A 14,789-nucleotide genomic window follows, 5' to 3' on the forward strand; every position below is an offset into this window, starting at 1 on the left:
TTCTTTGCATACCTGCAAAGTAGTGTAATGAAGGGTTAAATGAATAAGCAGAACATCTGAGACTGGAAACAAAACTCTGCAGCGACATAAAACCATGTGACCTACAGCTATGACGAACAGTTCAAAATACATGTGGCATGCTGTCATAGTTAACACAACAGCAAAAGTCACTGATAAAATTTATTAGTCCAAGATGAAATATTTCAATTGTAGGCTATAAGCAAACACATAGCTGGTACTGAAGCTGCAAATTCCCATTGATTATGAGTCAGGTGGTTCAAAGATGAAATTAGTGTAAGGTGTCAGAATGTCAAAGAGGAAGCCACTCTGAACAGAAATTTCTGTGAGAGAACATAAGTGAAATGAGAGGATTTCTCCTCTTATTTTACGACTGGTTTTGATCAGTGCAATAATCATCATATATTCTTTCTTTTTTAGTATATACCACATGCTGATCATGACCCTACACTATGATCATTTGTGTTTATCAGTTTTATTAATTACTTTACATCTTCTGATAGTGCTTACCTTAGCTACAACTTTTCATTGTTTGTATTACAGTTTAGAGGAAGATCGACATCTCTGATGATAATTGCATAGATAAAAACCTGTTATTAAATAAAAGAAAAAAATTTTGCAACTGAAGACAGTTTTGAATTCTACATATTTTAAACAGTGGGTCACTGGGTATTTCACTGTGATTACTGCCTGAATTGTCTAGATGGAGGCCCTCAGTAATGTGATGCATGAAGAAATTGGGCAAGTGAACATCTGAAACAGAACCTCATTCAACTGCATCTGATTTTTTTCACTGATAAGTGTAGTGGTTCGCTGACACCTGTGATTGTCATAAAAAAAAGTGGAGGCACACAGATGGCAATGCTTGTCTCAGGCATGTACTCCAAGGACTACAGCAGGGAAGTGGGTCAGTCATGTTTTGGGCCAGTATTATAGACATGTATCAGATGCGTCTACCTTTGCATGGCTAAGCATAATTTACATATTATATTTTTGATGTTGTGTTCTTTTCTGATGTATGAGGATTGTTCAAAAAATTCCGGGACATTCGTAATTTCGCACCAATGGTGTGTTGGAGCGAAATCTCTGCACGCGCCTGTGTTTAATGTGTAACTGCCAGAAGTTTCATTGTTGTATGTCTGTTAAGTTATTGTTCAGTACTATACTGAATAGAATGTTGCATCACACAGATTGTGAATTTCAAGACGGCAGAGTTAGAGGAGCAATGTGCCTGCATTAAATTTTGTGTGTAACTCAAGAAAACCTTTACAGGGGCATACCAAATGACATAGGAAGCCTACAGCAATGAGTGCTTAAGCCATACTCGGCATTACAAATGGTTCACATGGTTTAAAAATGGCCAGGCAGAAGTTAAAGATGACCCTCGTTCAGGATGAACTCCAATGTCTATCAGTTATGCTCATATCAGGAATGTCAACGGAATTGATCATGCCAATCGAAGACTGACTTTCTGAAAGATTGCAGAAGAATGTAACATTTCAGTGGATCATGTCATGAAATCCACCTTGGAATCCATCATCTTGCTGCCAAGTTCATCTCATAGTTCAAGTCAACACCAGACAGACCTTCGCCTCACAATCTGTGAAGAGCTTTCGGATCGCGCAAATGAGAATGAGATGTTCCTTAAGAAAATTGTAACTGGTGATGAGATGTGAGTCTACAGTTATGACGTTGAGACCAAGGTTCAACCTTCAAAATTGGTTGCAGAAGGTTCTCCAAGACCTATAAAATCTTGTAAGGTCAGGTCAAATGTCAAAGTCATGCTGACAGTTTTCTTTGACTTTTAAGGATTAGTTCTCATTAATTCATGCCACAGGTACAATCTGTTACTTGATGGTACTATCGGGACGTGTTGCGATGCTTGCAAGAAAATGTGAGAAGTAAAAGCCAGAAATGTGGCGAGACAATTCATGGCTCTTCCATCATGATAACACACCCACACATTCAGCCCTGTTGGTGCATCACTATTGCACAAAAAATGAAATCACTGTGCTGCATCACTCTCCATACTCTCCAGACTTGGCAGCTGCAGACACTTTTTTATTTTCAAAGTTGAAAACCCAATTGAAAGGACAAAGATTTGCAATAACAGACGAGATAAAAGAAAATTCGCATATGGCGCTTCGTGCGATCCAGCAAGAGGCATACCAAGCCTGCTTCTGGAAGTGGAAATGGCGTTGGGAGCAGTGTAGCAATTGTGGAGGAGAATATTTCAAAGCAGACCATGTACAACAAGTAAAAAGTAAGCACAGATAAATTCTGTGGATGAAATTCAAGAATTTTTTGAACAGATGTCGTTCATGTGTACCTCTTGCTGTTAAACAAGATTTGCTGGATAAAGTTCTTCTACTGAAACCAGCCAAATATTAAAGAAAAATGTAAACGGCAGCTTATAGTGTTACAAAAATTCATTTCTTGCTTGAATTCTTTAAGCCATTACTAATAGAATGCCAAGGGGTCAACTAAGCTTACTTTTCCACAATGTTGAATTTGTCCCATATTGCAATAATGATGTGGTGTGTGAAATCATCTGTGTGTAACAGTAAGAGAGTAGAACACTGACAAAACTTATTTTGCATCTACATTAGTTTTTTGAATGTAAGTTGCAATGACAGAATGACGTCTAGTTTGGTTGAAAGGTGACAGTTTAGTTAACATCTTGCAATGCCTCCAAACACATTACTTATGATAAATCTCAAAGCAGAGGGTACATTAGCTGCAGTGAATACTATGCCATAAGCAATACCACAGGCACTGAGATTGGAAAGAGAAGAACTATATATAGTTATAGGGAAGTGAAGTTTTCCTTTCATAAGTACTTTATATAGAGTGCAACACAACTGTGAAGTTTCTCAATATGTTCAATGTTTTGGTAAAATTTTACGTATGTCAGCGGCAGTGCAGTACAGCAATATTGGTGTCATTCAGAAATTCTTTCATTTATAAATACTGGCTGGCTATCTGTTAGACTTTTAATGCTATATGGCACCATAATTCACTCCTTTCTGTGCCAAAATCAGATTTAACACAAAATAGTAAAGATCATCCTTTCCTCTAGTGTTGTAACTATGCACTTCGCTATTATTTTTGAATCATGATAGGTTATTAACAACAAATTTCATAAGTGAATATATGTATTGGAAGGTACTGTGAATATCCACAATTCCTTAAAAATGACTGCAAGGTGATCTTTGGTGGGCTGCAGCTATTATTTTGATTACACACTTTTGTGCAAAGAATACCTTTTCTCTTGGTAATGAATTACTCCAAAATATTATGCCATGTGAAAGCAATGAATGAAAACAGGCATAGTAGGCTAATTTAACGATATGTTTATCACCAATATTTTCAATAACACTAACAGCATAAGTAGCTGAACCTAACCATTTCAGCTGATCATCAATGTGTTTCTTCCAATTCAGTTTCTCATCAATGCAAACAACCAGAAATTTTGAATATTCTGCCTCAGAAATTTTGAATATTCTGCCTTAGCAACAGACTTCTGTTCAAAGTCTTCATTTATCAATGGTGTTACATCATTTACTGTACAGAACTGTATATACTGCATTTTCTCAAACATCAGTGAGAGTCCATTAGCAGAGGACCACTTAATAATTTTCTGAAAGACATTATTTACAATTTCCTCAGCTACTCTTGCTTGTTGGGTGTGATTACTACACTCCTACCATCAGCAAAAAGAACTAGCTTTGTATCTTCATGAATACCACAGGTTGTCAAAGTCACTCAACAGCTACGAAATCATGGGGTACAAATTATTTAATAAACTTCCTCAATCTGTTCAAGAATTACCTGAACAATTATTCAAACAAACAATTCAGGACTGGCTAGTCCTCCACCCATTCTATGACATAAGAGAATTTATCAACTGTAATATAATACTATAATGTTAACAAGAAACCTGTTGTTTCTTTCAAACTATTAATTGTATTTTAGTATGTATATGACGTTGTCTATTGCTGTAATGGCCGAATGACAATAAAATTATTATTATTATATTATTATTATTACAGAGTTACAAGTCAGTAATATACATTAAGAACAATAAGGGACCCGAGACTGAACCCTGTGGGACACCATTGTTGATACCTCCCCAGATACAGGACTCTGCTGATTTTTGCAGACTAACCTGTAATGTAATTTCACCCTTTAGTATTCTTCTAGTTAAATATGAATTAAACCATTTGAGCACTGTCCCACTCATACCACAATACTGCAGCTTATCTGGAAGAATTTCATGATTGAGAGATAACAAAATACCCCAATTGGTAATATTCAGTTATTCAGAGCATTAATATTTGATCAGTGAAAGCATATATAGCATTTCCTGTTCAAAAGACCTTCTGAAAACCAAACTGACACTTTGTTAGTACCGTATTTCATTTTTACAAATATGTGAAGCTACTCTTGAATACTTTAATTTTTCAAGAATTTTGAATAAAGCTGTTAGAAGTGAGATTGGGCAGTAGTTGTTAGCATCAGACCTATCCCCTTTTTATGCAATGGTTCTGCCCAGAAAAATAACCTGTTTCAGTGAGCTACTACATATGTGGCTGAGAATCCTACTTATCTGTTGGGAATAAGCTTTTGGTACTTTGCTGGAAATGTCATCAATTCCCGCGAGCTTTTACTTTTGAGTGAATTGACTATTTTACTAATTTCAGTAGGAGAGGTGGGTTGAATTTCAATTTTATCAAATTGGATCAGTATTGCCTCTTCTGTAAACAGCCTTGCATTTCCTAATGAATAGAGGGATCCTATTATGTCTACAACACTCAAAAAATATATAACCTATTCACTGAGTTTGGGGGGGGGGAAAAAAAAAAAAAAAAAAAAAAAAAAAAAAAAAAAAAAAAAAAAACAGTCTTCCTGTGCTCTCAGTTGCCCTGTTTCCCTTTTAACAATATTCCAAATTGTTTTAATTTTTAAATATCAGAGGTGCAAATCTCAGACATAATGCACACACTTCTGGACTTCTTAATAACTTTTCTTAATAAAGTGCAGTAGTTGTTATAATGTTTGACTGTATCTGGATCATTACTTCTTCTAGTTATAAGATACATGTACCTTTTCTGTTTGCAAGATGTTTTTATTCCTTTAGTAAACTATGGCTTTTCAGATGGTTTCTTACAATTATGTTTCATTGTTTTGTTAGGGAAACAGTTATACTCACAGAGGTATCAAGAAATATGTTAAATTGTTAACTGAACACACTTTTTTTGGAGGATTGTTTTGCATTACTGTATGGAGTTATGTCATTTACTGTAACTAGCTGTGAATCATAATCACACAAACCATTCTTAATAGAAAATGTTTTTATTTGATTAAATTTATCTTGGTCTATAAAAACACTATCTATCAGTGTGCTCCTTTCCTGTACTACCCGAGTAGGAAAAATCAATAACTAATGTCAATTTGAAAGCACCAAGTAATAATTCAAGGTCAAGCTTTCTAATACACTCTTTCCGAAAATCTACATTGAAGTCCCCATAAACAATAATTTGTTTCCCACTGTCTCACAGATTGCATGACAAAGCATCTAAGCTTTTCAAAATTAGCTGAAAATTTCCCAATGGAATTGATACACAGCTACAATTACCAAAATGTCATTATTTAGTTTAAGCTCACACCTGCATGCTTCTACGCGTTGATCTACACAAAATATTTTAGTTTCTAAATTTTTCAAACTATGATAAGTTTTAACATATACTCTCCATAGTGTCTCAACTTACATGTGCTGAGAGCTTATATCCACCTTCATTTAGATCTTTTCCATATCAGTGGCTATTTGATGTTCAGACAGGCATAGTATATCTATGGTACCCTCAATTTCTAAATCTTCAAAACACACAAGAAGTGCATATAATTTGTTTTTTAATCCCTTTATATTCTGGTGCAATATACTGACCTTATTTTTCCACTGTACTTTTATGAGAATCATGTGGTATTTTACATCTCTAGTACCTACCCATCTGAGCTTCTCATTAAGCTTAATTTCATTCAATCTTGAGTAACAGCCTAAAAAAATGAGGTACTCTGAAGAGTTTCAGTGCCCCCCCCCCCCTCAACCCCCAATAGATTTTGCTATCATCTGGCCAATTTACCTTGTACACTCATTAAATTAATTATCCTAAAAGTGAACATCTCATAAAAAAAACATTTGCATTAATATAAATGTCACATAATTCCCAGCATTCAATGCTATTACTAACATGAGTACACTACACCCCCACTGCCATAAGTAAAATGTAACCCACATTTTTTGATAGTTGGCAATCACAATATTAAGTCATTTCATTGTCTTGCACTTACAGTAAATTTACCCCAGAGAACCCCCTTTTTGCAGATTCATGGAGTATAATTATTAATGTAATGTATAAAAAGTCTTGACAGTTCACATACACCTTAAACACTCTCCCCTTTAATTTATGCCTAGGCTATAACCACTGTAGAACAAAATTATTTTTGAATTCTGTAATTTGAGATGCAAGTTGTATTTCAAATGCCAATGACCAGGTCAACCATTTCTTTAAATTTCTCCTTACATCCCAGTGTTACAGTGACAGCAACCAGCAATAATAATAATAATAATAATAATAACTCACATATGAAGTTTTCCTTCCAGAAGCATTTGTTTGTGAAATAGTATTTTATGTTGGATATTGTGTGGACAAAACGACTTCAGGGTTAACCCAATAAATCATAAACAGTAGTTCTCATATAAATAACAGTTCTCATCTAGAAATGTCTATTATCAGATACTTAAGGAAGAACACACAAAATACAATGAATAAAAAAAAACAGCAGTGACACGCATTCTGAACTGCATCAACAATGCAATTAGGTGCAATTAGGTGCAAATATTTGCTTACACAATGGAGCCTGAAAACTACTCCCAAATATACAAAGTGAAACTTCCCACCAGGAAAAGGTATTATGGGGTACTTAATATTTTGTACATACCTGATATTGCTCCATTATCAGTATTGGGTTGAAATAAAGTTGGAACGGTGACACCAGATCCAGATGCTGAAAGGAAAGCCCATTGTCTGTCAGTCATTGAACATAAATTACATCCTCGAGGAATCAACAATGAAAACTATTGTACTTACAACAGCCAAAGTTGTAATCACACAGGCCGTTGTGTACGCCCTGGTCACAACTGGCATCTGCATGTACTCTTGTAGGAATGTTTGGTATGCCATGGTTATATTGATTAATGGACGTTATAGAAGCATTGTTTACGCTACGAAGCCTACTACCTCACAACCACGTACATTGTCTGTATCACTTCATCGTAACACCATCAGCTGACATCATATACAACTAATTTTGTATGGACTCAAGGCAGCCAACCATGCTGGGCAACCTAATCACGTCGCGAGTGCCTGCCGACATTGCATTTAGGTTGGCTTACCTGAAATGCGGACACGTCAGTCGTATTTTATTTCAACGATATAAAATCGCTCCAAGAAGCTCTGCTGAATCATAGATTACATTTTACGATATTAAATGAGTGAAGCGACGATGGTACTGAATTACTTATTGTTTACTGAAAGAAGAACCCGTTTCTATTTTATTTCGTTAATGCTACTTCGTACGCGTCTATATTTTGTTATACGGCAGCTGAAAGTACGTAATTTACCACCCAAAGCAAGTTAGATGTCCTCAGGTTGCAACGAAGTATTTTTAACATAAGAAAATATTACCGCTCTTCATACAACTGCTAAAACAAATGATAATCTTGAATATTTACAGACAAAACGTCATTACCACTATAATTATCGACTGAAGTACTTGACCAATGATCTCTCCAAGGTAACGTAGAAACTGGACGCGGTGTTGGTCCAGACGAATATTCTGTGAAACTGTTGTGCTCAATAAAGGAAAATATTAACAACAGTTGCTCACAGATACTTCCAATAGCAAATATTTATTCCAGTCAATCAGAAGTAAAATTCCCTATACGTGCTTTGTAAAGTAAAATTGTGACTTCAGCAAGTGGCAGCACTGTGTGTTTGAATTGTTTGTTTTGAAATGTGTAAAACAAAGTAAGAGGGAGTGAAAGTGAAGTAGTTCGTGTGAAAGTGAAAGTATTTATGTAACCGTACCGTGTAATGAACTTATGGTCATGGGGACACGGAGTTCCGAAAAAATACGGAACTGATACGATTTTTGAAGCAAATTCGTGTATTATCGATCTAATCGGCAAAGAGTATTTCGAAATTGTCAGCTGTCATGAGTAGTCCATAAAGTTAATTCTGTGTATGAAGTGTTTTGCAAGATTTGACATACACTGAAAATAAATGGATAATAATCAGGTAACACCTGATGACAGTAAACAGGGTAAGTTATTTGCTGTGCTATATGCCGCCGTGTAATTTATTTGAATGAAAGTGACGCCAAAAAATCTAAAAATAGCAACTAGTAGAGGATTTAAGTCTTAAAATTTCACTGTCATCGTACTTACACGTAAGAGAAACACTTTTTATGCATTGACATCGGACGAAAGTAAATTTGCAAGAAATTACATGACTAAATAATAAAATTTTCATTTGAGATAATTTTTTAATCGTTCCTTGCCTGTACCAAAAAAATGAGTAACTAATGTTATTTACAGGTCATGAGATACTGCAAGCGCTATATGACTTCCGCGCAACATTTGCTAAGACATTAAGTTTTCGCGAAGGAGACTTATTTGTTTTACACCACGGCCACACAAAGCAACGAAACTGGTGGCAGGTTGTCAATGAGAAAGGACAAGTTGGTTATGTCCCATCTAATTACGTTGCCACCATTCAGGTGAGAAAGTAAGCGACATACAGTGTTGCCTCTTTCGTATATTAAGCGTAACTGTTATTTCAGTAGACATCTGCTATGTGCTGGAAGTAAAATATCACTTCTCATTTAACTAGTTGTGCATATCTGTTGTCTTCAAAGAAACTGACTTCATTCTAAAGCGTTAACGACTTGTTAACTTCCCTACTTAAAATAATTAAATAATTTACTACAAGCCAAATAGAGGTTATAGAATTGCTTTAGGAATTGTTTGTAAATGTATGCGTTCAATACTAAGACATGTTGTACATTTATATTACAGAGGCAGAAATATGGTTTATGCTGAAGGATGATTGATACCATATTAATTTATATACATCATTGTTTCATTTTCACATACTGCATAGGAAATACAACAGCTTGTACATTTGTGTATGTGCTCTGAATCTTCTAGTTATATTATGATACTTAGGGCTACACGATCCTGTGTCATCTGTTCTTTGATATACAGCAGAATTCTTTCATGTAGCTCCTGCTCCTTGTGCTGCGGTGTGCAAAGTGATAACATATGAAGGAGATCTCGATTTATGGAAAGTTTTGATTGACATTAGTGTGCTTAGTGTAAGTGAAATTTTCTATTGATGGTGGGGTCAGAGTGTTTCAGTCAGTAGTTATTTAAACAGAATTTCCCATAACAAATGAAATATTGGCTAGTTTCCAAATAGACCACTCTTTGCTATATCTCATATGACACAAGTCATGAAATCTCATATAATAGCGGCATAAGAGCACTGACTCATTGGGAAGTGCTTACGCGTACATAATCATGCACAGATGCTTTACAAAACTGAGGTGTAATGGTAAATCAGCATTGATAACGCCTCAAAAATATTGTGGAAGGCTAATTAAATCATTAGAGATTTAACTCATTCGTTCATGAATGCTTTGCACTTTATAAATCGCATCGGGAAGGAGACTCTTCAGGGTTATGGAAAGAGACAAGTTATACATTAACAGTACAGAAGCAAAGATCTATTCCACTTACCATATCCCCCAAAAAATTCCCACCAAACATTCCACTAACCTCCGAACCTAAAGAAAACAGAAAAAAATGTTGTCAACATATCCTCCCAAACCTCAATTCTACAGAAGTTTCATTTCTATCCAGAGGCCACACGTGCAATCCTACATCAAAGTTGTCATGATAGACTCATCAAAAACCTTCTCTCCTTCTCCTGATCCCTACAGTATGAACCTTTCTTCGCTGCCAGTTCCTCTAACCACAACCAACTTAATCCCAACACAGAACATTTCCTGTCCAAGTTCATATCCCAATCAATAAGTAACCCTCCCACCTAACCAGCCTCTGGCCACCTCCATGAATTTCTCTCTCTTCAACTTGGCCTCACCATCCTTCCCCAGGTCCCTCCCCAAGAACAGAAACCTCTCAATAGGAGAAAGAATAGCCTGTTCATAACTTCAAGACAGACCCTGATTTAACCATCCTCCCTGCAGACAGAGGCTCCACTACTGTCATCGTGAATCACAGTGATTACCTGGCTGAAGGCTTCCACCAGTTGTCTGACTCTGTCGTAGTGATCCCATCCCAGAAGTCCAGAAAAACTGCCAATCCCTACTCAAAACATTGGGCCCACCCCAGAATCTCTCCCTGAATCCATTTCCCCCACACCCTTCCCCACACTTATCTCCTATACACTTCTCAACATCTGTAAATCCAACAATCCTGGACACTCCATTGTAGCTGATTACTTTGTTCCTGCTCTTGTCAATGAACACCCCCAATCGTTTCCTGTAGACAAGCTTCTCTCATCAAAGATGCAAGCCACGTCATTCATCAACTCTCTACCATTACCACCTCAGTCCCTACTTGTCACTGTTGATACCATCTCCATAAATGCCAACATCCTTCATGCCCATGGCTGTGCTGGTATTGAACACTACCTCTCCCAATGTTCTCCTGCAAAACCACTTTCTTTCTCCATATACACCTCACCAATTATATCCTCACTCCCAAATACTGCCTTGAGAGGAATGTATACAAACCAGTCTTCGGCATAGCCATGGTCACACACATGGCACCCTCCTATGATGCCAACCCGCCAGTGAGCCACCTATAGAAAACCTTCCTAGCCTCCCAAACTTCTTGTCTGGTTCACATTCATTCATACTCTGGATACTTCATACTCATACTCTTCACCTTCATACTCTGGATCCCTGGCAAGACACCTTAATCCTCATTTCTCCACAGCCTCAGCATCTTTTGCGCCAGCGACTTCGCCTGATCCTTCTCAGCCCAGTATGCCACCTTCCTGGATGCTGATCTCCGACTCTATGATGGCTCCATCCATACCACTGGCCATATCACCACCCTCAAGAACCAGCTGCTGAGTAGCAAACCCCCCCCCCCCCCCTCCTCCCCCATCATCCAATATATCATCCCATACTGCTGGAGCAACTGAACTATTGTGCCACTCCCAAGCCCTTATCACAGGGATCATATCTCACGGGAAGACCCAGGTGCAAGACCTGCCTGATTCACATACCCAGCACATCCTGTCCCATTAGAGACAGGGCCAATCTTTGAAAGCAGCCACATTGTATACCAGCCCTACTTCAATTTCTGTGCAGCATTTTATGTAAGCATGATCACCAACCATCTTTCCAGCAGAATGAATGGCCACTGTCAAATTGGGGCACAGAAAAGACTTGATTACCCATGACATAGCATGCACCTTGGCACGACATGCTAGAGTTCAATGGCAGCTTCACAGTCTCCCCTCCCTCTTTCCTGTCACCAGCCTCCCATTCCATGCCTTCATGTGGCCATCATTGTGCCCCGCATGAACTCCAAACTGGTGCCTCTGTCTCTCATTCCTTTCCTGTACACCTGGTGCCCACCATCTTTCTCCCACTGTCCCATATAACAGCTCCTTTGCCCTGAAACGCCGTGCTAAACCCACAGGACAGGTAGTTGGAATTGTTGAAAGGGGCCCAAATGAGCCGCTGTCAGGTACACTCACACACATATAACTTTATTTATTTGACCAAACATTACAGTACAAATTCATGAACTTAGTCATTGGCTGAATACACCACACTATCTTATGCCTTAAGGGCACAACCACAAAAAAAGCTAAAAGCCATTAACTCAAAATTCAGACACCAGAAAGAATATTTAGAAGGCAGAAAGCCTCACGTTAAGTAAGTTCTATAAATTGGCTGAAGGCCCAAAAATCTAACATTTCGAAAGTGACTTTTGTAATTTAAAGACGGCTGAAGGCATGATTTAAGACTCAATGCAAAAAAAAAAAAAAAAAAAAAAAAAAAAAAAAAAAAAAAAAAAAAAAAAAAAAAAAAAAAAAGAGAGAGAGAGAGAGAGGAGGAGGAGGAGGCAGAAGGCCTTATCTTTAATTAGGCTGAAGGCCCCAAACAATCTTACACTTGACAAGCAAGGAATTTTAATTTTAAAACGGCTGAAGGCCCAGGACTTAAAACACGACTAAAACAGTTCAGCTTTAATTCAAAACCATCGGCTATGAACCATACAAATACACACAACAGAAAATAAGAAAAGGCAGTGCAGCTAATGGTGCTCAGAAGTTTCGGGGATCAGCCACTACTTGAAATACTAACGTTCACTTAGGTGAGACAGGCAGTCACCCCAACCATTCTCGATCTGACTCCTCGCACACAGCACAGTCGAAAACTATAAGCACCAGATTAAAGATAGTACAAGGTGCTAATATCGATACACACTGCTGCTGCCTCTTATGGAGAGAGCGAACAACAGCATAATCACATAAACCGCAGGAAAACAAACACAGAATAGGAGCCAAGGTTTAAACCAACGCATACATGATTTCATTAATCAAAATGGTTTATAGCGAAGATGTTATGAACAGAAAGAGTATGTTTAAGTGGTGTAGGGAGTTTAGTGGAGACAGTATAAATGTATATGATGAACAGAGGAGTGGAGGACTTTCCGTTTTGTCTAATGAGTTGGTGCAAAAAATCAAGGAAACTGTTTGTAAAGACCACTGGTTGACATTGGATGAAATTTCTGCGATGTTTCCACAGCTCTCCAGAATTCGCTTAGACAAGACACTCACAGAAATGCTGGACTACCAGAAACTGTGTGTGCAAGCTGGGTCTCAAAACAACTGACAGAGCAGCGCAAGCCCCCCAGGGGGTCCACAACTCTTTTGTGGACACGTGCGTAGCGAGCACGGGACCCCGAGCTAATGTGGCCCTCCTTCCTTTCCGGGCTGCATACCTTCCCTTCCCTCTCCGCATCCCTCCCCGTCCCCCATCTTCGCCCCCCCCCCCCCTCACCTCTGTTTCTTTCCTTCCCTTTCTCCCCCTCTGGGAGTATGGTTTGTGCCTACGTCCGGAGACGGACGCTCGAAACTGTTCCAAATTCCTTGCTTTTACACTTGCAAGTCCTTGTCCTTCCTCTGTCCTTCTTTTCCTTCCCTCTTCTCCTTGCCCTTTTCTCCGCTGCGGCGTTTGAGACCCCCTTTTCTTTCCTTTCCCTTTCTCTTTTTTCCTCCCTGTGCGTGTCTGAAGGCCGACCCACGCACTTCCATGCGTAGCCGGTGACGGGGTAACGCGTAATTCCCCGCCCCGGGTAGACAGGTAGGACACGTACGTACCCCCTGGTAACGGCCAGGCCCAGGGAGGGGTGATTACCCGAGCTGATACCTTCCGAAAGTGCCGATTGGTCCCTCCGTCCGTTTGTCGGGAGGTGTGACCTGAGGTGTGAACAATCACCTAAGGCGGGTGTGCCCTCGGTGAGGGCCCCCACAAGGGAGGAGCGCGCCATCGGAGACGCCGGTAATCATGGGGGATTCTTCCGCAATGGTTTCCTCACCTTCCACTATGTCTGCTCACAAACGTAAGTTCACTGAGTCTCAGCCACAGACGGTTCTTCCATCGTTGCCACAGTTCCTTGTTGTTTCTCGGTCTGACGAAGGTCACGACTTTTCCACGGTCAACCCTTTCATTATTCAGAAAGGTGTCGACGCAATTGAGGGTCCTGTAAAGTCTTGTTCCAGATTACGGAATGGTACCCTGTTGTTAGAAACACACAGTGCCCTCCAGGCTCAAAAATTGCTGCGTACTTCTCTGCTCCACACCTTCCCTGTCCGGGTTGAACCGCACCGTACCTTAAATTCCTCGCGTGGAGTCGTTTATACACGCTCCCTCGATGGATTGTCTGACGAAGAAATTCAGCACTACCTGTCTGACCAGGGCGTCACCGCTGTTCATCGGGTTATGAAAAGGGTTGACTCGAACATCATTCCAACCCGCACTGTCTTCTTGACATTTGACAAAGTTCAACTCCCATCAAAAATCAAAGCAGGCTATGAGATAATTTCCGTTCGCCCTTATGTCCCAAACCCTACGCGTTGCTATCGATGTGAGCGGTTCAATCACACCAGCCAGTCCTGTTCCAATCCGGCCAAATGTGTTACGTGTGGCAAGGATGCCCATGAGGGTGCTTGTCCACCTCCATCCCCTCACTGCATCAACTGTATGGGTGACCACGCTGCTTCCTCTCGAGATTGCCCCGTTTTTAAGGATGAAAAGCTCATCCAGGAAATAAGAGTGAAGGAAAAGGTGTCGACCTTTGCTGCTCGAAAGTTACTCGCCAGTCGACAGCCCACCGTGCCTCAGAAAGGAAAATACAGCACTGTCCTTGCTTCTCCTCGGCCAACAAAGGAGGCGGCCACGCAGACTTGCGACCTCACATTTAGTACCACGGTCGTCAGATCGGCCAGCGCAAAGATCGCCCGTTCAACCTCACCACTTTCGCCTGCCCACTCTCTGGCTCACCCTTCGTCGGGTTCTGCTAAATCTCGAGCCCAAAAGTCAGACGCCAAGTCTTCGAAAAAAGAGCATTCTCGTGAAGAGTTTTTACGTACTGCAACTTC

At 39.4% G+C, this 14,789-nt stretch overlaps 2 protein-coding genes across 2 annotated transcripts in view; one reads left to right on the forward strand and one right to left on the reverse strand.

Annotated features, from left to right (window-relative positions):
• The window catches only part of LOC124782910 (derlin-2), an 80,109-nt gene extending 72,693 nt beyond the window's left edge, over positions 1-7,416 (reverse strand). The window contains exons 1-2 of the mRNA XM_047253981.1: positions 7,170-7,416; positions 7,021-7,086 (exon numbers count right to left, since the gene is read on the reverse strand). Of these exons, the coding sequence (XP_047109937.1) occupies positions 7,021-7,086; positions 7,170-7,262 (159 nt within the window). The 5' untranslated portion in view covers positions 7,263-7,416. The remainder of the gene's footprint in view (positions 1-7,020; positions 7,087-7,169) is intronic.
• Positions 7,417-8,091: 675 nt separating this feature from the next.
• LOC124782884 (NCK-interacting protein with SH3 domain) overlaps positions 8,092-14,789 on the forward strand; it is a 111,627-nt gene continuing 104,929 nt past the window's right edge. Inside the window, exons 1-2 of the mRNA XM_047253979.1 lie at positions 8,092-8,403; positions 8,678-8,859. Coding sequence (XP_047109935.1) covers positions 8,364-8,403; positions 8,678-8,859 — 222 coding nt within the window. The 5' untranslated portion in view covers positions 8,092-8,363. The remainder of the gene's footprint in view (positions 8,404-8,677; positions 8,860-14,789) is intronic.

The sequence above is a fragment of the Schistocerca piceifrons genome, chromosome 1, assembly GCF_021461385.2.
Source record: "Schistocerca piceifrons isolate TAMUIC-IGC-003096 chromosome 1, iqSchPice1.1, whole genome shotgun sequence".
Classification (NCBI taxonomy): domain Eukaryota; kingdom Metazoa; phylum Arthropoda; class Insecta; order Orthoptera; family Acrididae; genus Schistocerca; species Schistocerca piceifrons.